A 23,676-nucleotide genomic window follows, 5' to 3' on the forward strand; every position below is an offset into this window, starting at 1 on the left:
TGTGTAGTACTGTTACTGAAGTGCAAGGAGAGCAATTGGTCTGTGTTTGAGATTGTCCAGAATCCCAAGCAGCATACTGTTTATAGGACAGCTCAGGGCGTGAAAGCACAAAGAAATAGGTGTAGCCTAGATAAGCCAGTTTGTCATTTTGGAATGCAATTTATTCATTTCAGAAAACATGTACAGTACAATACAGGTAAGGCATAGGGCAAAACGTCAGAAAAGCGTCACCAGTTCATGTGGACAGCGTCATAGAAAGTGGTGAAAACACAGATTCAAGCACTGCAGAGAATTTCAATCAAAGACTTCAAATACATCAAGGAAGTGTATGATAACATAAACAAACCACTTGTAAAGTTAGTAGTGTCATATTAAGTGCTTGGGTACGTCTGCAGGTGCTTTTGGATGAAGCAAAAATAGGCAAACAAATATGGGGATTTGAGCAACAAAAGCATTACCACAACAAACCGCTGGCTCTGAACAATGCAAATCAACGTTCAGTATGATTCAGGTTTCAGAATGGGTGGAAACACCTGCAGGGTCATAAGGACTCTGGGGGGAAAATGAATCAGATACTCAGATTCCCAGTCCCAATTCCTTCCAGAAAATCCCAGCCATGTCTTAGCTCATACCTCATTCATTCTAATGCCAGGAAAGAAGGAAAACTACACAAACCCAACCTTTCCATTTTCACTTCTGACAGAGGGGAAAAATTGCAAATGGTAAAACAAACACTAATCATAAACACATTCCTAAACAAAAGTTACATTTCATTTGACTTGTTTAACATGAAAATAAAGAGATGGGAATGCTCTCCGGAGAGGGAGAGAGAGAGAGAGAGAGAGAGAGAGAGAGAGAGAGAGAGAGAGAGAGTGGAGAGTAGGAGTGGAATGTGTGTGGTGGCGTGGTTTTGGACGGGGAGAAGAGTAGCTTCCTTTCTCTGCTGCGTCGGGTTACCGCCACAGCTGGAAAAAACATCTGCTTCCTCTTATATTAACCATTTGGAGTTTTGAAAGCAGAGTGGAATTTAGAGCCTCATTTAGTCAGAACAGAACAGAATTAGAGGGGGAGATACAGTAGAAAGAATGGTCATGGGAATCGAACCCCAGTCTCCAGGTTCGGTATACATCTGCAAGCAGCTGGGTGTGTCAACACTTAGACCATGAGCTCGGCAAGACCATTTGGAATCATTCATGAAAGCCATAAGATACAATGATATGAAATGGGACACAGTGAGAATTCACCATGAAAACACACAAAAAAAATTGAAATTCCCTAATACAAATTCTGCAAATCAAGTGTTCTATTTGCGTGTGTCATATGATATTTTGGCCACAGATAATAGCGAATGATATAGGCCTATTCGCTGCAGATCATCGTAGAATACAACATCATGGCACCAACGAGGAAGTGTCCAGAGAGCAAGCACTATAGTTGATGCAAAAGTCAAGTGTGTTCCCACGTTCTCCTGTTTCTTAAGTCAGAGCAACTTGACTGGTCTGGAGGAAGGCTGGGGCAATCCTTGAGAATACACAGTTACAAACTGGGATTGTTTATATGCTTAATATAAAAAGTATATTAAGTATATAATAAGTATATTCCTATTATACTTTTCATACTGAAGAGGCACTGTTCAACATTGAGAGCCGTGCGACGATAATCACAAATCGAAAGCAGAGTGTTGACAAGAAAAGCTTGTGCCAAACTTTTTTTTTTATCACAAGGTCACCGGGACATTGTTTAATCAAGAACAATTCAAACAGTTTGACAAGGTAAAGGAAGGCCCTGTTTTTCATTATTTTTGTGATATATGGGCAAAGGGGAAAGTTGGTGTTTAATTTGGCACACTAGGTCAGGAAAAAGCAACAATCCATCTAACAAACTACACTTAAATACTGGTCTCATTGTATTCTCAAAGTGGCCACGAAGTCAGCGACAATTTACATATTGAAATATGACATTAAGACATTGAAAGAGAATTTTGGCAAAACACAATTCAAACAACATCAAACCATATATCACTCAGAAACGCTCACACACACACACACACACACACATACACTTTCCATAATTCACTAATGCAAAATACTAACACATTTTTGTTTAAAAGCTGGACCTCCAATTCATATAACAATACGGTATCTGCCTGCTGAATCAAGAAGAGCATGCAATTCAACTTGTAGGGAGACAAATTACAGTATTGGTGACTCATGAAGTGTTGCTAATGGGGCACTTTTTCCTTTGAAACATAAGACCTTGGAACATTACTGGAAACATAGCAACTTGTCTGAGAAGCTATTTTACAAACAACATGACTAAGTCACTAGTGTCAGTAGAACAAGGCCACCATACACATTTGCCCCTAAGCGCAGTTCTAAGTTCAGCTTATCCTAGTCTTATTAAACTGAGACTCAGCGATGTGCCGTTGTCACAAGTAGCAAGGTAAGCCAACGATATTGCAGATGAGCACGCTGCAAGACGATGCACTCACACAGAGCACCTGTGCATGTGCATGGTTTACACTTCCGTCTCCTACGTCAGTATAGCTGTTTGACAACAACTGCGTAGAAACCAGCCGCGCCTTGTGCTCATTGTTGTTGCTGAAGTCGGTCTGATACGGCTGTTTATTTTGTGTTTCGCAGAATCTACCTTTTGACCAAAAGGAGGTAAAAAAAAAAGAGATCTTAGATCAGCACTTAGGGGCAACTTCACCTCACACGTATAAACAGATAGAAACACTGAGGCAATGGTCGATTTCTGAGACATGGACTGAGGAGTAGAGAAGGCCAATGTTGAAGTGCTCAAGTCTACTGCTCACATACATACTCTCCCTTTCTCAATTCTCCTCTCTCTTGACCTCTTCTGTGCTGGTCTCCATCTTATTCTCATCCTTTTCCTCCTCTTTCTTGTCTGTCTCTGCTGGCACAGGGTTGGACTCGGGCTTTTCCTCCTCTTTCTTCGGCTCTGGGAGCAGAATCACCTTGCCGATGTTGTTGCGCTCGTGCATACGCCTCATCGCGTCACCCACCTGATGGAGGGACAGAAAAGAGAGATGGCAGGCAGACAGAAAGGTTGAAATACAGATCGACAAACCAACCAACTGAAAGAGGGAGAGAGAGAGGGAGAGAGAGAGGGGGAGAGAGAGAGGGGGAGAGGGATAGAGAGATAGAGAGATGCTCTTCTTTTTTAGCTCCTGTGCAAAAGTTGGATGTTCAGGATCCAGTTTATTTCCCATTTGTAATAAACACATTGGAAATCTGCATCAAACCCTCTCCTTTTACCAAGCTCAGATAATGACATCTTCTCTGTCCGTCATATGAATACTGAAAGGGTTTGTCCCTATTTAATTGGGACTGCACACACACAAGTGCCTCTCTGACTCCACTGCCCCTGCTCTCTCCGCTCACCACCCACCCCACCCCACGGCAACTCAAACAAAGCTTCCCCTAACAACCGACGCCACGGCAACCACGGCCGGTCACCTAGCAACTGCCGGCATCAGACCCATATCAGCCGAGGGGGGGCTGAGAATTGCAGTGAGTCTGACACGTCAGACAGTGTAAACAGGAAGGGGAGGGAGGGAGGAAGGCTAGCAAAGAGCTAATATCCGTGGGGAGACTGCTGTCAAAACAGTTTCAATGAATGTCAAATATTGATTTAATTATTATTATTAATATGCAAGGAACTATTGGAAATGTCATGAAAATGTCACACAGAAAATGAGCCTAGCTTCTACTGGATTAGTTGTAACAACAGTATGTAGCATCACACGTAGTACAAGTGGCGAGTCTGTTAGTCTGACGTAAATAGGCTACATGCCAGTTGCAATAGACACAAAGTTTCATAGGAAGGTTAGATTAAATATTAAATTCATTCTACCAATCCTATGACTATTCCATTCATTCACTCCTTTCAAAAGGAGTCGGATACGATACCGGCTTCCAGGCAGTCGCATAGCAACAAGAGGTCTAGCTATACACCAGTCATATTTCCTGTCACACCGAGGCACCCTCTAATCAATCTAACCTTTGACGCCAAGCCTTCTGACCAATCAGAAGGGGGTCAAGTGGATAGGAGCGGGGAGAGAGACGTTTCCCATCCTCTCTGGAAAGGCTCTCAACCATCACAATGGAAACCACTGGGGTGGCGAATACTAAGTAAACAAATCAGTCGGTCTATAATGAAATTGTTGTAACACCTCTTTGTAAACAGAATTGGGATTTGAAAAGACCCCCACCTCTTCCTCCCTCCCCCCTCCTTCATACCCTCTCTGCCTCCCACACAGTCTGTCGATGTCCAACCCTGTTGAGCAGACATATTATCAGACATTACTAAAGAAGCAGGAGAGCTAGGTGTAAACATAGCCTTTCAAGGCAGTGGAAGGAGGAGTGCAAGCCTCTGGAGGGGATTATATGAAAGCAATACATAAATATTTGAATCGCCACCAGGGGGCAGCTGGAAGCAGTGTTTGTATACAATGCAGTACCTTACCTACATTGTACCTTAGACTGCAGGTCCACTGGGCACCAGTTCAGGTAGATTATGTAGGCTACGTGCAGGCGAATTCGTATGTGGATGATAATAAATTGACATATTTGTAGGGTCTAAGATGTATTTTTCGTTAGGGAAAATAAATTGTTTTATTATATGTTCAAGGCAAGCAATAGGCACAATAAATGATTGGTGGCCTCAGTGCCTGTGTGGTCCAGCGGTTACAACCGTAACAGTTTAGCAATGGAGGAAAGTTTATCGTTCTACAGTAGGACCTACACCTGTCAATCAACTGATGGCCCAAAACAGCTATCAACTCAGCCAGGGAAACACAGACAGTAGCCTATTATCGGTTTTCACACTATTCATCATGTGAAAATGGATAGGCTAACGGGTAGCCTACAGAATGTATTGGAATATAATCAAATAACAAGGGGTTTATTGCAACCATCAATGGCACTAGATTATCGCCAGCTGATGCCTCGTTAAACCATCAATACCCGCTAAATTCATACGCACAGCTGATCTCATTACCGCTCCGTAAAACATTATGTTCCTTGTTGCCTTAGTCCTGCTTGCAACCAAAGTCTTTCAAGATATGTTCGCCCTCTGGTTGATATTATCATCGGAACAACTTGATTTATTGATTGGCAAGCATTACGTATTGTAGAAATAAAGTATTTACTTGTTTACGTTGGCAAATCTACTGTGGCAATTATCCAACACTTTGTATGAATGGAAACTAATGTTGGTGTAACCTACTGTTATTATTTAATTTGTTCCAATTTATGTTATCCATTAAATATAACTCTTTCAAATACAATTATTTGGTATGGTCATTTCTTTTCAAGGTCGGGGGTAAAATATCCTTGGACTTTCTATAATTATTTGAAATGTGTAAGTAACTAAACCAAGCCAATCTGGGAAGTAGTTATTTGTGCCAGAAGGGTGTGGACCGGAATCGAACACATACTGACAGCTACCCTAATCCCTAGAACACCCCAGGCCACGATTGAAATCAATTTTGACAGTTCATTCGTAACCTTAGGTTCGCTAGAAACCTTAAGATGTCCTCTTTTTCGATAATATATATCCGAAATGCATTTACAACTTCACACTTGTCGTAGTGGAGTGTATGTCGTAGTGGAGATCAATATATATATTGTGTTACTAAGCTATATACGCCGACGGTTGTTGATGTGTATGGCTGCATTTCAGATACATTTTTGTACACTTGAATGTCGCAGTAGTATGATATATATAGGCTTACAGTAGCAGTAGGACATTTATTAATATTCATTCTGGTGCGTTTAGCATTTGAGCGAGCGAGCGAGGGAGGATGATTTTGATAGCTGGCACTGGCCCGAATGACTCGATTTCCCCCGCATGGAGAGAAAGAGAAATGCAGATTTCCAGTGAATGTATCTAAATCACGAGGCTCATTTGAATTTCCTGATGTGCAGGAAAATGTACCACATTTTCGAATGGAGGAGCCCCCGAGCCACAAATATATACTATATCCGTTATTGATGTCACTTGTTAAATCCACTTCTATCAGTGTAGGTGAAGAGCAGGAGACAGGTTAAAGAATGAATTTTAAGCCTTGAGACAATTGAGACATGGATTGTGTATGTGTGCCATTCAGAGGGTGAATGGGCAAGACAGGTGCCAGGTGAAACTGTTTGTGTCAAGAACTGCAATGCTGCTGGGTTTTTCACACTCAACAGTTTCCCGTGTGTATCAAGAATGGTCCACCATCCAAACGACATCCAGCCCACTTGACACAACTGTGGGAAGCATTGGAGTCAACATGGGGAAGCATGCCACCCTGTGGAACGCTTTCAACAACTTGTAGAGTCCATGTCCTGACAAATTGAGGCTGTTCTGAGGGCAAAAAGGGAGGGGTGCAACTCAATATTAGGAAGGTGTTCTTATTAATGCTTTGTAGACTCAGTTGAAGTCGGAAGTTTACATACAGCTTAGCCAAATACATTTAAAATCAGTTTTTCAATTCCTGACATTTAATCCTAGTAGAAATTCCCTGTCTTAGGTCAGTTAGGATCACCAATTTATTTTAAGAATGTGAAATGTCAGAATAATAGCAGAGAGAATTATTTATTTCAGCTTTTATTTCTTTCATCACATTCCCAGTGGGTCAGAAGTTTACATAGACTCAATTAGTATTTGGTAGTATTGCCTTTAAATTGTTTAACTTTGGTCAAACGTTTCGGGTAGCCTTCCACAACCTTCCCACAATAAGTTGGGTGAATTTTGGCCCATTCCTCCTGAAAGAGCTGGTGTAACTGAGTCAGGTTTGTAGGCCTCCTTGCTCGCACACGCTTTTTCAGTTCTACCCACACATTTTCTATAGGATTGAGGTCAGGGCTTTGTGATGGCTACTCCAATACCTTGACTTTGTTGTCCTTAAGCCATTTTGCCACAACTTTGGAAGTATGCTTGGGGTCATTGTCCATTTGAAAGACCCATTTGCGACCAAGCTTTAACTTCCTGACTGATGTCTTGAGATGTTGCTTCAATATGTCCACGTAATTTTCCTCCCTCATGATGCCATCTATTTTGTGAAGTGCACCAGTCCCTCCTGCAGCAAAGCACAACATGATGCTGCCAACCCCGTGCTTCACGGTTGGGATGGTGTTCTTCGGCTTGCAAGCCTCCCCTTTTTCCTCCAAACAGGTCATCATGGCCAAACAGTTCTATTTTTGCTTCATCAGACCAGAGGACATTTCTCCAAAAAGTACGATCTTTGTTCCCATATTCCCATAGTCTGGTTTTTTTTATGCCAGTTTTGGAGCAGTGGCTTCTTCCTTGCTAAGCGGAGGGTCATGTCAGGATGAGCCTGCAGGAAGGGTACCACATGAGGGAGGAGGATGTCTTCCCTATAACGCACAGCATTGAGATTGCCTGCAATGACAACAAGCTCAGTCTGATGATGCTGTGACACACCGCCCCAGACCATGACGGACCCTCCACCTCCAAATCGATCCTGCTCCAGAGTACAGGCCTCGGTGTAACGCTCATTCCTTCAACGATAACACGATTCCGACCATCACCCCTGGTGAGTCAAAACCGCGACTCGTCAGTGAAGAGCACTTTTTGCCAGTCCTGTCTGGTCCAGCAACGGTGGGTTTGTGCCCATAGGCGACGTTGTTGCCGGTGATGTCTGGTGAAGACCTGCCTTACAACAGGCCTACAAGCCTTCAGTCCAGCCTCTCTCAGCCTATTGCGGACAGTCTGATTACTGATGGAGGGATTGTGCGTTCCTGGTGTAACTCGGGCAGTTGTTGTTGCCATCCTGTACCTGTCCCGCAGGTGTGATGTTCGGATGTACCGATCCTGTGCAGGTGTTGTTACACGTGGTTTGCCACTGCGAGGACGATCAGCTGTCCGTCCTGTCTCCCTGTAGTGCTGTCTTAGGCGTCTCACAGTACGGACATTGCAATTTATTGCCCTGGCCACATCTGCAGTCCTCCTGCCTCCTTGCAGCATGCCTAAGGCACGTTCACGCAGATGAGCAGGGACCCTGGGCATTTTTCTTTTGGTGTTTTTCAGAGTCAGTAGAAAGGCCTCGTTAGTGTCCTAAGTTTTCATAACTGTGACCTTAATTACCTACCGTCTTTAAGCTGTTAGTGTCTTAACGACCGTTCCACAGGTGCATGTTCATTAATTGTTTATGGTTCATTGAACAAGCATGGGAAACAGTGTTAAAACCCTTTACAATGAAGATCTGTGAAGTTATTTGGATTTTACGAATTATCTTTGAAAGACAGGGTCCTGAAAAAAGGCCGTTTCTTTTTATGCTGAGTTTTTATATATACAGTACCAGTCAAAAGTTTGGACACACTTACTCATTCAAGGGTTTTTCTTTATTTTTACTTTTTTCTACATTATAGAATAATAGTGAAGACATGGAACCATGTGGTAACGAAAAAAGTGTTAAGCAAATCAAAATATATTTTATATTTGAGATTCTTCAAAGTAGCCCACCCTTTGCCTTGATGACAGCTTTGCACACTCTTCAAATCAAATCAAATTTGAGTGTTTCGTCGATGTTTTTGCGGGTGTTGCGAAATTCTTGTGTTTCTAGCTCCAACAGTGCAGTAATATCTAACAATTTCACAACAATACACAAAATACACACAAATCTAAAGTAAAGGAATGGAATTAAGAATATATAAATATTTCGGCGAACAATGTCAGAGCGGCATAGACTAAGATACAGTAGAATAGGATAGAGTGTATACTTATGAGATGAGTAATGTAATGTTCCATTATTGAAGTGGCCAGTGATGATTTCAAGTCTATATAGGGCAGTAGCCTCTAATGTGCTAGTGATGGCTATTTAACAGTCTGGTTACCTTGAGATAGTAGCTATTTTTCAGTCTCTTGGTCACAGCTTTGATGCACCTGTACTGACATCACTTTCTGGATGATAGCGGGGCGATCAGGCAATGGCTCGGGTGGTTGTTGTCCTTGATGATCTTTTTGGCCTTCCTGTGACATCTGGTGCTGTAGGTGTCCTGGGGGGCAGGTAGTTTGCCCCCGGTGATGCGATGGGCAGACCGCACCACCCTCTGTCATAGGCGTCGAAAGGGACAGACCAAGGCGCAGCGGGTATAGTGCTCATCTTCTTTCTTTATTTTGATAAAGTGAACACTTAAACAAAAATACTAACAAACGACAGTTCCATAAGGTACAAGACTATAACGGAAAACAACCACCCACAAAAACACAGGAAAAACAGGCTGCCTAGGTATGGCTTCCAATCAGAGACAACGAAAGACACCTGCCTCTGATTGGAAGCCATACCTGGCCACACATAGAAAAAGAAACATAGAAATAGAAAACTAGAACCAAAATCCCCTAGAACCAAACAACCCCAAAACACACAAAACAAACACCCCCTGCCACGCCCTGACCATACTACAATTACAAATGACCCCTTTACTGGTCAGGACGTGACAGTACCCCCCCCCCAAAGGTGCAGACCCCGACTGCACCTCCAAAACAAAAAACCCCACAAAACCAACCCCAAACACAAAATACACACAAATCTAAAGTAAAGGAATGGAATTAAGAATATATAAATATTTCGGCGAACAATGTCAGAGCGGCATAGACTAAGGGAAGGGAGGGAAGGGAGGGGGGCCACCGTCAATGACGGTTCCTGTGCTACACCCCCCCTTCGCCAATCCTCCCACTACGGAGGTGGCTCTGGCTCTGGGTGTAGCTCCCGTTCCGAAGACGGCTCTGGCTCTGGGCGTAGCTCCCGTTCCGAAGACTCTGGGCTGAGAGGCGTCGCTGGAGGCCCCGGGCTGAGAGGCGTTGCTGGAGGCCCCGGGCTGAGAGGCGTCGCTGGAGGCTCCTGACTGGGGAGCGTCGCTGGAGGCTCCGGGCTGAGGAGCGTCGCTGGAGGCTCCGGGCTGAGGAGTGTCGCTGGAGACTCTGGGCTGGGGAGCGTCGCTGGAGGCTCCTGGCTGAGGAGCGTCGCTGGAGGCTCCGGGCTGAGAGGCGTTGCTGGAGGCTTCTGACTAGGGAGCGTCGCTGGAGGCTCCGGGCTGAGGAGCGTCGCTGGAGGCTCCTGGCTATGGAGCGTCGCTGGAGGCTCCGGACTGAGGAGTGTCACTGGAGGCTCTCCTGTGTGGAGCTGGGACCGGTCTCCCTGGACTGGGAAGACTTACAGGAGACTGGGTGCGCAGAGCAGGCACGAGGCACACTGGGCCGTGGAGGCGCACTGGAGGTCTGGAGCTCAGGGCTGGCACACTCCGTCCTGGCTGGATGGTCCCTGTAGCCCGGAACAGGCGGAGCGCTGGCACAGGGTGAGCTGGGCTGTGCTGGGGGATGCCGTGTGTAGAGCAGGCACAGGATAAGCTGGGCCGAGGAGACGCACTGGCGGCCAGATGCGCTGAGCAGGGACACTCCTTCCTGGCTGAGTGCCAACTTTAGCACGGCAACGCTGCGGAGCCCGTACCGACCGCACCGGACTGTGCGTGCGGATGGGCGAGATAGTGCGCATCACCCCGTAATGCATCGCTCGCCCCTCTGCACGCCTGCTCAGTCGTGCCCTCTCTGCCAGTACCTCCTTCCGGAATCTCGCATCAAGCTCGGCGCTCGACTCCTTTCTCGGCTCCCGACTCCTTTCTCGGCTCCAGTTTGCTCCATGGCTCCCGCCGAATAGCCCGGGAACTTAGGTCAGGGTTCCCCCTGACCTAGCAACACTCCCCTTATGCCCCCCCAAATATTTTTTGGGGCTGCCTCTCCACCTCCTGAATAGGAGGATACAACACCTCGTACCTCCGTCGTTCCCTCTTTGCTTCCTCCAGCTCCTCCTTCGATCGCTGGTACTCTCCAGCCTGGCTCCATGGACCCTTGCCATCGAGGATCTCCTTCCACATCCAGGACTCCAAATACTTCTCCTGCTGCACCTTCTTCCGCTGCTTGGTCCTTCTTTGGTGCGTGGTTCTGTCATATGCGTCGATGAATGGTGACCAAAACGCAGCAGGTAAAGTGCTCATCTTCTTTTATTATTTAATAAAATTGAACACTTAAACAACAATAACAAACCGACAATAAACAGTTCCGTAAGGTACAAGACTATAACAGAAAACAACCACCCACAAAAACACAGGAAAAACAGGCTGCCTAAGTATGGCTTCCAATCAGAGACAACGAAAGACACCTGCCTCTGATTGGAAGCCATACACACAAAACACACAAAACAAACACCCCCTGCACGCCCTGACCATACTACAATTACAAATGACCCCTTTACTGTTCAGGACGTGACACCCTCTGGAGAGCCCTGCGGTTACGGGAGGTGCATTTGCCGTACAAGGCGGTGATACAGCCCGACAGGATGCTCTAAATTGTCCATCTGTAAAAGTTGGTGAGGGTTTTAGGTGCCAAGACACATTTCTTTATCCTCCTGAGGTTGAAGAGGCACTGTTGCGCCGCCTTCACCACACTGTCTGTGTGACTGTACCATTTCAGTTTGTCAGTGATGTGTACACTGAGGAACTTGAAGCTTTCCACCTTTTCCCCCACGGTCCCGTCGATGTGGATAGGGGGGCGCTCCCTCTGCTGTTTCCTGAAGTCCATGATCAGCTCTTTTGTTTTGTTGACGTTGGGCGAGAGGTTATTTTCCTGGCACCACACTCCCAGGGCCCTCACCTCCTCCCTGTAGGCTGTCTCGTCATTGTTGGTAATTAGGCCCATTACTGTTGTTTCGTTAGCAAACTTGATGATTGAGTTGGAGGCGTGCGTGGCCATGCATTCATGGGTGAACAGGGAATACAGAAGGAGGCTGAGCATGCATCCTTGTGGGGCCCCAGAGTTAAGGATCAGCGAAGTGGAGGTGTTGTTTCCTACCTTCACCACCCGGGGGTTGGCCCGTCAGGAAGTCCAGGACCCAGTTGCACAGGGCGGGGTTCAGATCCAGGGCCTCGAGCTTAATGATAAGCTTGGAGGGTACTATGGTGTTGAATGCTGAGCTATAGTTTGGGATGCTGAGATGGTTTGGGATGAGTTGGACTGCAGAGTGAAGGAAAAGCAGCCAACAAGTGCTCAGCATATGTGGAAACTCCTTCAAGACTGTTGGAAAAGCATTCCTCATGAAGCTGGTTGAAAGAATGCCAAGAGTGCGCAAAGCTGCCATCAAGGCAAAGGGTGGCTATTTTGAAGAATCTAAAATCTTAAATATATTTTGATTTGTTTAACACTTTTTTGGTTATGACATGATTCCATATGTGCTATTTCATAGTTTTAATGTCTTCACTATTATTCTACAATGTAGAAAATAGTATCAAACCAGCTTTATGAGGTAGTCACCTGGAATGCATTTCAATTAACCGGTGTGCTTTGTTAAAAGTTAATTTGTGGAATATCTTTCCTTCTTAATGCGTTTGAGGCAATCAGGTGTGTAGTGACAAGGTAGGGGTGGTATACAGACGCCCTATTTGGTAAAAGACCAAGTCCATATTATGGCAAGAACAGCACAAATAAGCAAAGAGAAACGACAGTCCATCATTACCTTAAGACATTAAGGTCAGTCGATCTGGAAAATGTCAAGAACTTTGAAAGTTTCTTCAAGTGCAGTCACAAAAACTGTCAAGCGCTATGATGAAACTGGCTCTAATGAGGACCGCCACAGGAAAGGAAGACTCAGAGTTACCTCTGCTGCAGAGGATAAGTTCATTACAGTTACCAGCCTCAGAAATTGCAGCCCAAATAAATGCTTCACAGAGTTCAAGTAACAGACACATCTCAACATCAACTGTTCAGAGGAGACTGCGTAAAACAGGTCTTCATGGTTCAATTGCTGCAAAGAAACCACTACTAAAGGACAACAATAAGAAGAAGACACTTGCTTGGGCCAAGAAACACAAGCAATGGACATTAGACTGGTGGAAATCTATCCTTTTATCTGGTGAGTCCAAATTTGAGATTTTTGGTTCCAACCGCTGTGTCTTTGTGAGACGCGGAGTAGGTGAACGGATGATCTCTGTATGTGTGGTTCCCACCGTGAATCATTGAGGAGGAGGTGTGATGGTGTGGGGGTGCTTTGCTGGAGACACTGTCTGTGATTTATTTAGAATTCAAGGCACACTTAACCAGCATGGCTACCACAGCATTCTGCAGCAATACGCCATCCCATCTGGTATGCGCTTAGTCAGACTATCATTTGTTTTTCAACAGGACAATGACCCAAAACACACCCCCAGGCTGTGTAAGGGCTATTTGACCAAGGAGAGTGATGGAGTGCTGCATCAGATGACCTGGCCTCTACAATCACCCGACCTCAACCCAATTGAGATGATTTGGGATGAGTTGAACCGCAGAGTGAAGGAAAAGCAGCCAACAAGTGCTCAGCATATGTGGGAACTCCTTCAAGACTGTTAGAAAAGCATTTCTCATGAAGCTGGTTGAGAGAATGCCAAGAGTGTGCAAAGCTGTCATCAATGCAAAGGGTGGCTACTTTGAAGAATCTAAAATATATTTTGATTTGTTTAACACTTGTTTGGTTACTACATGATTCCATTTGTGTTATTTCATAGTTTTGATGTCTTCACTATTATTCTACAATGTAGAAAATAGTATTGGCATTCTCTCAACCAGCTTCATATGGTAAACTTGAATGAGTAGGTGTGTCCAAACTTTTGACTGGTACTGTATACTGTATATAATGTATAGCCGCTGAGCTACTCATAGATATTCACTGCACCTGTGTATAGCACACACACACACACACACACACACACACACACACACACACACACACACACACACACACACACACACACACACACACACACACACACACACACACACACACACACACACACACACACACACACACACACACACCTGTTCAAAGTGGTAGGTGGAGTCAATGCGGGGCTTGATCTTGCCCTGGGTATAGAGTTCCAGTAGGCGGGTCATGGTCTGGGTGATGAGCTCCTCCTCGTCACCCAGGTAGCCCAGATGGAAGCCACACACAGCCTTGTTGGCATGCATCAGCCTCAGGGTGTTGATGGTGAATTGGTTGTACCAGGTCTTGGCTACCGCCAATAGGTTCTTCTTCTGACCCGTCACACAGTTGGCTGCACCTGGGAAATGGAATCATGAAGTCAGGGACACATGGAGAGGACATTACCACCCTACCAACATGAAATGTGCATGTTAAAAACGTGTTGGAAATATAATAATTACACAACAACACATTTTACTGTAACACAAATTGAATTGTAACACTTAAAAAATGCAAACACTTGAAAAGCTAGCTTGGAATGCATTTTGTTCTCTCAATACATTTAAAATGTATTGGAAACAGGTTATCAAGTCATTTCACATACCACGGAACATGTTAGAATTGCAAATGGAATGTGTTAATCTTCCATCAAATATACGGTAGGGAAGGGATGTAGTGGTACAGAAAAAAGTGGGTAAACACTGAGCGCCGGTTGAGATGACAGGAGGCGAGTAATGTAAACGCTAATACAAACAACGGTAATTTAGTCTCTTACCAAACACTATGAGGGTGCCCATGGGCTTCAGCAAACTAAAGGCCTTTTGGGTGTCTGAGCCTCCCAGAGGGTCCAGGACAACGTCCAATCCTGAGGGAAAGAGACAGAAATGCCATTGAAAACTGATTTGCTCGAATGGATCACTTAGTACTGATCAAGAGGCTTGACATACAGTTTACATCGTATGCAATGATACACTACATGACCAAAAGTGTGTAGACACCTGCTCGTCGAACATCTCATTCCAAAATCACGGGCATTGAAATGGATTTGGTCCCCTCTTTGCTGCTATAACAGCCTCCACTCTTCTGGGAAGGCTTTCCATTAGATGTTGGAACATTGCTGCGGGGACCTGCTTCCATTCAGCCACAAGAGCATTAGTAAGGTTGGGCACTGTTGTTGGGCGATTAGGCCTTGCTCGCAGTTGACATTCCAATTCAATCCAAAGCTGTTCGATGGGGTTGAGGTCAGGGATCTGTGCAGGCTAGTCAAGTTCTTCCACATCGATCTCGACGAAACATTTCTGTATGGACATCGCTTTGTGCACGGGGGCAATGTCATTCTGAAAGAGGAAAGGGCCTTCTCCAAACTGTTGCCACAAAGTTGGAAGCACAGAATCATCTAGAATGTCATTGTATCCTGTAGCGTTAAGATTTCCCTTCACTGGAACTAAGGGGCCTAGCCTGAACAATGAAAAACAGCCCCTGACCATTATACCTCCTCCACCAAACTTTATAGTTGGCACTATGCAGTCAGGCAGGTAGCGTTCTCCTGACACCCACCAAACCCAGATTTGTCCGTCGGACTGCCAGATGGTGAAGCGTGATTGATCACTCCAGAGAATGCGTTTCCATTGCTCCAGAGTCCAATGGCAGCGAGCTTTACACCACTCCAGCCGACATTTAGCATTGCGCACGATGATTTTAGGCTTGTGTGCGGCTGCTCGGCCATGGAAACCCATTTGATGAAGCTCTCGACGGAACAGTTCTTGTGCTGAAGTTGCTTCCAGAGGTAGTTTGGAACCCGGTAGTGAGTGTTGCAACCAAGGACAGACGATCTTTGCACGCTTACGCGCTTTATCACTCTGCAGTCCCATTCTGTGAACTTGTGTGGCCTGCCACTTCATGGCTGAGCCGTTGTTGCTCCTAGACATTTCCACTTCACAATAACAGCATTACAGTTGACCGAGGCAGCTCTAGTAGGGCAGACATTTGACTGACTTATTGGAAAGGTGGTGTCCAATGACGGTGCCACGTTGAAAGTCACTGAGCTCTTCAGTAAGGCCATTCTACTGTCAATGTTTGCATGGCTGTGTGCTCGATTTTATACACCTGTCAGCAACGGGTGTGGCTGAAATAGCCAAATCCACTAATTTGAAGGGGTGTCCACATACTTTTGTATATATAGTGTAATACTTCCAAGAGGAGATGACAAAGGCACCTATCAATGATGCTGATGATACCGCCCTTTAGCCTGGTCCCAGATCTATTTGCGTTGTCTTGCCAACTCCTATGGTGATTGTCACACCAATAACCATAGGAGTTGGCAAGACAGTACAAACAGATCTTGGACCAGGCTACATGTCCAATTCATCCTTACCCTTGGGGCTGATTTTACGGATCTCCTCGGCGTAATCTCGTGTACGGTAGTCGATGGGGTGGGTGACCCCCCCCTGGCTGATGGTCTCGTGCTTGCTGGCCGACGCAGTGCCAAACACGGTCACGTCCTCCAGCAACTGACAGAGCTGGGTGGCAGCGATGCCCACACCACCTACAGTAGAGGGACATAAGGGGACAAGACACAGAGAGAGGCACGAGGGGCGCATAGCATGAGAGATACTGTGGGTAACATGGATGCAGGAGAATTGTGACAGAGGTGATTCCTGAAGAAGGTGATTCGTGATGGAGGAGAAATTTAATGGAGTGGAGACGGGATAACGGAGAAGAGACGGGATTGGAATATGATAGAAGTGAAATTGAATGGAGAAGAGACGGGATGACAATATGATAGAAGTGAAATTTAATGGAGGAGAGACGTGATGGAGACTTTGAGAGTTTGATTGAGCCAGCAGGTTTGGCATTTTTGGGACTTAAAATCAAAATCAAATTTTATTGGTCGCATACACATATTTAGCTTTCCATTGGTTCCATTTTGCTAGGCAAGCTGAATCAAGCTCAAATATAGCAGAAAGACTTCAAATACTATTTGAACCCAGATGTGGTGATTGGTGCCACGTACAAAAAAAGCCTCACTTGCAGTATTCTAGACATACTGCTGTGTCACAGCTCTAAAAGCTTTTAGCAAACCTTGAAATTCTGTTTATCTGACACACTCTCCCCTTCATAGTGGTAAGGTGAGTCAACGACACATCTGCCACGCTGATTCCCAACACAGGGGCCCCTCAGGGGTGCGTGCTTAGCCCCCTCCTGTACTCCCTGTTCACCCACAACTGCATGGCCAAGCACGACTCCAGCACCATCCTTAAGTTTGCCGATGACACAACGGTGGTAGGCCTGATCACCGACAACGATGAGACAGCCTACAGGGAAGAGGTCAGAGACCTGGCAGTGTGGTGCCAGGATAATAACCTCTCCCTCAACGTGACCAAGACAAAGGAGATGATCGTGGACTACAGGAAAAGGAGGGCCGAGCCCGCACCCATTCACACTGAAGGCACTGTAGTGGAGCAGGTTGAGAGCTTCAAATTACTTGGTATCCACATCACCAACAAACTATCATGGTCCAAACACACCAAGACAGTCATGAAAAGGGGAACGACAATGCCTATTCCCCCTCAGGAGACTGAAAAGATTTGGCATGGGTCCTCAGATCCTGAAAAAGTTCTGCACCATCGACAGCTGCACCATCGAGAGCATCCTGACTGGTTGCTTCACCAGTATTGCAACTGCTCGGCATCCGACCGCAAGGCGATACAGAGGGTAGTGCGTACTGCCAAGTACATCACCGGGGCCAAGCTTCCTGCCATCCAGGACCTCTATACCAGGCGGTGTCAGATGAAGGCCCTAAAAATTGTCAAAGACTCCAGCCACCCTAGTCATAGACTCATCTCCCTGCTACCGCACTGCAAACGGTATCGGCGCACCAACTCTAGGTCCAAAAGGCTCCTTAACAGCTTCTACCCCCAAGGCACCCAGACTAATTGCATTGACCCCCCCCCCTTTTTTTTTACGCTACTGCTACTCGCTGTTTATTATCTATGCATAGTCGCTTTACCCCTACCTATAGTACATGTACATATTACTTCAATTACCTCAACTAACCTGTACCCCGCACATTTACTCGGTACTGGTACCCCCTGTATATAGGCTCGTTATTGCTCTTTTATTGTATTACATTTAAGGGCTTGTAAGTTAGCATTTTACAGTAAGGTCTACACGGCGCATGTGACAAATATAATTGTATTTTATTTGATAGTGGATACTCAAAACACAACCCACTGGGCACAGACAGCAATTCAATATCTTTTCCACGTTGGTTGTAGCGTGCCCTTTCCACCACCACCGCCAGCTACTGCGCTCATAAAAATATGTCTGACACACCCCCGGACCTATAGCGTTACCGCCAGCACTAAGATTTACCATTGCGCTAAGTTTGATAAAATAGAGCCCCTACTTTGTGTCTGTGTGTTCAAAAAAGGTAGAGCCCAATTTGTAGGAAGAAAACAGAAACCGTTAGTGGAGCGCGAATGTTACTCACATAACCGCGGTTCTATAAACCAAGCATTTGTATTTTTTTTGGGGGGGGGGGGGGGGGTTCTCTCGCGTCCTCATTTTCAAATCAGGTGACCCCACATGGGGCCCATGACCACTAGTTTAGGAAACGCTGCGGTACAGTATAAACCAAACCCTACTTATCTTATTCATCTTTGTTTTGTTTTTTCAAGGCCATGAAGCTAAAAAATCCACGTGAAACGTCGAGTGTTACCAAAGCAACAGGATGATAACGATCTATGTTGTCTGTTGGCTAAGGTGCTGCATGTCGTACAGTGTTATCCTCAGAGGTAAGAGGTGGCGTTGCCATGGAAATGGAGGCATATTGTTCCAGGGTAAAAGGACAGGGGAGTTACTACAGACTTGTATGTCCACCTACGCTATATACTGTGCAGTCTCCCATTCTAAGGTCAAGGAAAGTATGTCAAAGCCATGACTTAGGCCTAGTCAGTGGTGCAGATGAATGGCTGTTATACAGTACTACCGTGGTTGCGAGGGGACATTCTGGGGCTGTGGAATGTGTTTGTGTGTGTGTGGTGGGGAAAGGGGTATACTTTTATAGTATGTGTGTGTATGTGACATGTGTGTGCTACTCGATGTATAATCAGTCACATTCCGGTAAGTAAACATGAGCGTTTGTGTATGTTTGTAAGAATGTGTGTGTATGTGTACTTGTGTGACTGTGTATGTGTGTGCACCCTTGTAGATGTGTGTGTGTGTCCACCACTACTGTACCTGCTGCCATGTGGATGAGGATGCTCTGTCCGGCTCTGACGTTGGCCATCTCAAAAAGCATAATGTAGGCCGTCAGGTAGTTGATGGGGAGGGCCGCCGCTTCCTCGAAGCTCATTGACTCAGGCATGATGAATGTTTGGCTAGCAGGCACAACCACCACCTCCTGCCACAGACCGTGACGACTCAACACCAACACACGGTCACCCACCTGTGAGAGAGACATTTCACATGGGTCATAAGTCACAACACACTTAAACACTGTGATAATCCTAACAACTATTTGTTGAGTGGCAACGTTTTTTGGATGAAAATAATATTGTGGTGGTTGCCAACTGGAAGTTGCTTTCTACGGTCCATGTGAATATTATGAACGAGAGGAGGAGATGTCTTTATTGAGATGCACTCCTGCAATAGTTGAATCTCCTATGTCAGGAGAGCACTGCTGACTTACTTGCCTGGGGCCAGATCAATTGTTGCGGTCTTACCCGACTCCTACGGTCATTGTCTAACTGATCTGGGACCAGGCAAGCCGTAGACTTTTTATTTGTGTTTCGAAAGAGGCCAAAAGGCGGAAGACGCAGGAAAGTCGCCCAATCGGTCTCTGAATATTATAACATTTCCTGTATGTAATTCCTCGAGATGTGCTGGTTGCTTCTCTTCCTGCTGCACACAAACACATGACAATAAAGTACTCATGACTCACAGATCACATTGCCACATTGAATTTTATGCAGTCAATGACCTCAAAGTCTGCACAAAGGGTGCATGACCAACTGAGACCTAAGAGAACCTGTATGAAACTTCTATTTGAAAATATACCATTGTTGAGGAATATTCTGTGGAAGTGGTGGTTGAGTATTTCAAAGAACCAGTCAATAACACATACCAGGAAAGAATGAATAAAAAAGAAAAACAAGAGAACACGGAAAAAAACAAACGCCACTGAGGAAAAGGTTCAAATGTGGGTGGGGCTTTATGCTCCAAAAGTGAATATGTTAACTGTTGACATCATTTGATCACTGACCAATCTGATCACATCTGTCTGGTCTTTTTAGGATGGGCCAAGAGGATTCAACAAGGCTGAAGATTTTAAAACAGGGTCGTATTAACAGATGAACAGATGAAAACTGACTGTAACAGAGAGGGACTAATTGGATTTGTCCAGTAAGAAGCGCTCATTTCTGTTTTTTCATTGCAAAACGTTTTAAAACATTGCAATGCTTGCCCTGATGAATACGACCCAAATCTGGTGTCTGTTTCAGCCCGGAAAATATCCCATGTGACCTCATCCGAAACAGCCACGCCCTCAGTTCACCTCTGGATAGCTTCACTGATTGGGCCAAAGCGTCCGTTCGGAGAACAAACGTTGATAAAACAGTGAGTTGTTGAGACCATGTTGTCCAAAAGACACAAACCTTGCTCAGCATAAACAGAAACAGGAACAGGTCCAAGCCTCGGCTACTCCCAAAACAGACTCTAAAGGCAGCAGTTGGGTCCTGCCTTTTTATTGTCCACGGATCGTGCAGCACTCTGACTCGAGGCTGTTGTTGTTGGTGGTGGTTAGGTGTCTTGGAACTAGAAGCACAAGCATTTCGCTACACTCGCATTAACATCTGCTAACCATGTGTTTGTGTCCAATACCATTTGATTTGATTTGTGGCCAATTGTGCAGAAAGAATGTGCTGTCCTTCTATAGGATTCTTCTAGCCATTTGTTCGGGGGAAGGGAGGGTGGAAAGGGGTGTGGCAAGGGGAGGAGAAGAAAATGAAGGGGGAGGAGAAGGAAATATCAAATGTAACTGACCATGTTTGTGGAACAGTGAAGGGTTATGATGTACTTTACACACAGTACTGACTATATGGGTCTGACAGACAGACAGACTCACACATAGGCTCACCTTGCACATCAGCAAACAATTGCACACAAACAGGGGGCCAAAACACACACACGCACACACACACCAAGGGAAATATTGCTGATATCAAAATATTATATCAGAGCCCTTTATCAAATAGATTGGGTCATGTCATTGCAGTGTTACACCCACATCAGTTGACAGCCCTTGGGGGAATTCTCATTTCACATCTCATCCCACTTTGGATATTCACAGTCTGGAAGTATCAGAGAGGGAACAAATGGAGACAGGGGAGAACCAAAGCTCTTAGCCCCAACCTCTGATGATCACTTCTCAACAGGTTCTTGGAGGAGTTATGACAAATCGAGCTAGAGAGCAGGAAGGCACGTCACCTGACCACAGGATATGTGACTTTCATTGGGAAGACAGAATACGCTCACTGCTATTATAGTAGCCCAATATTTGCTACTAAAATCAAGACAATAATGCGGCCAAGGATGAAAACAACTAAAATGTTTATTATCTTGTAATAACGCTGTCATACAGACACACAATGTTGTTTCAACCTTGTGACTGCATGAATAACTAACAAAATGATATGAAGGCAGAAAGGAAGATATTAAAGAGATAAATCACGTAAAAGGAGCGCCCAAAACAGTGCTGTCATACTGTACTGTTAACCATGATTTTGTGCACGGCTCCTCAATAAAATATTATAGCCTATATAACGGTTCTGTGCCTGGACAAAAAGGGCCACGTTTGATGTATTGATTGGGCGGGCCTCGCCCATGAATTTGATTTGAATCGAAATGATGAGCAATAGGCTACCATAAAGAAAGGGAGAAAAGGCTTGAAAGAAACATGATGCTAGGTTTTTAGACTCACTTTTCTATCCGTCACCTCTTCCCCTATGGCTTCAATCACGCCCGAGCATTCCATCCCGGGCGTGACGGGCGGCGACGGCAGCAGCTCATACAACCCCTGTCTCCCCAACAACTCGGCGAAGTTCAGACCACACGCCTTGACCCGCACCAGCACCTCTGCGCTTTTCAGGCTCGGCTTTCCCTTTTTCATCTGGAGCTTCACTTTGTCATAGCCTCCATAGCCCGTTAGGAACAAAGCACGGTAGCTGAAAACTTCCTCCTCGGGCGCCACGGGCGCTTTGTCGGGGGTCGCCGCCGCAGGCTCGTCTGCTGGCTCTTCCGCGGGGGATGGCTCACCCTCTTGGGCTTCCTCCGATGGAGGTTCCTCAGTAGGTGGGTTCTCTGTCTTCTCCTCTGCGGGTTCTTGCTGCTGTCGTGCCGGTGCCTCTTCGCCAGACATGATCGGAATCACAAAAATAGCCTATTTTCTTTTTTGATAGTTCTGTTTCTCAGGTTTCCCTGATTGCCTAAAAAAAACACCTTCCAGAAGTTGCAGTAAAATTGTATTTTTTTCGTAAACTAGCCTATTACAAGTCCACAATTCCACTGTAAAAATATAGATAGCCTATTACAACAGGTAATACCAGGAGGTGATTTTGGTGCGTGCACCCTAGCCAGGAAAGTGACAGATATTCTACTTGGCAACGGAGAGCAGTGCGCAGTCAGACGGGATGTGGCCACCGTTAAAGAGCGGAAAGTGGATTTTTAGTCAGAGGAGGGGAGCTAAAGCAAGAGGTCGGCGGAGCTCGCTTAGCAACAGGTGGCGTTGCCATCAAGGTGCATGGGGCATACAGGCCTATGTTAACAGTGATATAGAAAGGATGATGACCAAAATATAGCCTAGAGATAGGTATGCATTGGAAAACAAGAAGACCAATTTTCAAAAAGCTTAAACATTTTGGTCTAGTTTTGCAATCTATTATTGATCTCCAAGACATTCTCTGGAAACAACAATAGGCCTAATGCAGCAACAGGGGCAAGTTTTAAATGACATTGTGTAAAATGACTATTAGACCCAGTGTGGAAGCATTGGCATAATGGAACCTGTGGTTGAGTGGTCCTAAAACTGCAAAAGGCAGTCATGAAAGTTTTTGTGTTGTCCCAGTCTGTGAAACAGGAAGTCACTAGGTGATAAAGATGTGGCCAAGGGGGCATGGCAGGAAATGCCTGAGTTAATCGAGAGCCTGGCACTTGCAGGACAGGGCTGCCATTTTCACTTCCTACTCCTTTTGTTTGCAGGGTCTGATTGAGGGGCAAACAAGCCACCGTAAAAAAACAAACAGAAAATTGCCAGAAAAAGTTGAACCACCTCACCTGCTTTTACACTATGGTATGACTATTATATGTTCAATGTTTCTTTAGAAAATATGTTTTTTAAAGGAATATTTTCACCATATTAAAACGAAAGTTCAGTTCACATAACAGGGTTGACCTTAAAATGAGGGACAGACATAAATGAATCACACAAAATAAACTATCTTCAGAAATGACTTTGTCAAAGCAAGAACATAACTAGGGGTTTGCAATGATGGTGACAACTTGGAGACATTTTTGGATGAAGTGGGTCAAAATTCAGAAGGCGCTCGCACATTTGAGCTGTCTTTGTGGCAGGTGCATAGTAACAATTGAATAACATGAGAGAGAAAATAAGAAATCGACACACTGCTCTTGTGGGTATCAAATCAAATTTTATTGGTCACATATACATTGTTAGCAGATGTCAATGGGAGTGTAGCTTAATGTTTTATCTTTATTACGCTTGCTTTTGGACTTAAAATGAGTAACAGTTCATTGTTGGGTTTCTAGGCCAGAAACAGTATTTTGGGAAAACACATGTTTAAGTTTCATTTTGGGAAAGAATTTCAACAGATCTACTTTCGTATCAAAGGGTTTGTCTGTAC

At 45.2% G+C, this 23,676-nt stretch overlaps 1 protein-coding gene across 2 annotated transcripts; it reads right to left on the reverse strand.

Annotated features, from left to right (window-relative positions):
* Positions 1-139: 139 nt before the first annotated feature.
* Positions 140-22,413, reverse strand: LOC106579158 (NADPH-dependent quinone oxidoreductase VAT1). Of its 2 annotated transcripts, none has more exons than XM_014158764.3 (6): positions 21,738-22,411; positions 18,998-19,205; positions 16,131-16,301; positions 14,532-14,621; positions 13,873-14,114; positions 140-3,028 (listed from the first exon to the last, which is right to left on the reverse strand). In XM_014158764.3, exons 1-6 carry the CDS (start codon positions 22,173-22,175, stop codon positions 2,837-2,839), a joined length of 1,341 nt encoding a protein of 446 aa, XP_014014239.1. In that variant the 5' UTR covers positions 22,176-22,411; the 3' UTR covers positions 140-2,836. The 2 variants fall into 2 exon arrangements, with proteins under 2 accessions (XP_014014239.1, XP_082822000.1); XM_082965874.1 differs by lacking the exon at positions 140-3,028 and adding an exon at positions 8,358-9,143 and having other exon boundaries at positions 21,738-22,413.
* Between the last annotated feature and the right edge of the window lie 1,263 nt (positions 22,414-23,676).

This window comes from Salmo salar, chromosome 19, assembly GCF_965601325.2.
Source record: "Salmo salar chromosome 19, fSalSal1, whole genome shotgun sequence".
NCBI lineage: Eukaryota > Metazoa > Chordata > Actinopteri > Salmoniformes > Salmonidae > Salmo > Salmo salar.

Bases quoted from the DNA above. Each gene is read 5' to 3' on its own strand.
- LOC106579158 (XM_014158764.3), bottom strand. From the start codon at position 22,175: ATGTCTGGCGAAGAGGCACCGGCACGACAGCAGCAAGAACCCGCAGAG. The intron at 19,206-21,737 runs GTGAGTCTAAAA...TCTCTCTCACAG, and splicing joins AAGAGGTGACGGATAGAAAA to GTGGGTGACCGTGTGTTGGT. The intron at 3,029-13,872 runs GTGTGTGTGTGT...TCCCTCCATCAG, and splicing joins CCACCTACCACTTTGAACAG to GTGGGTGACGCGATGAGGCG.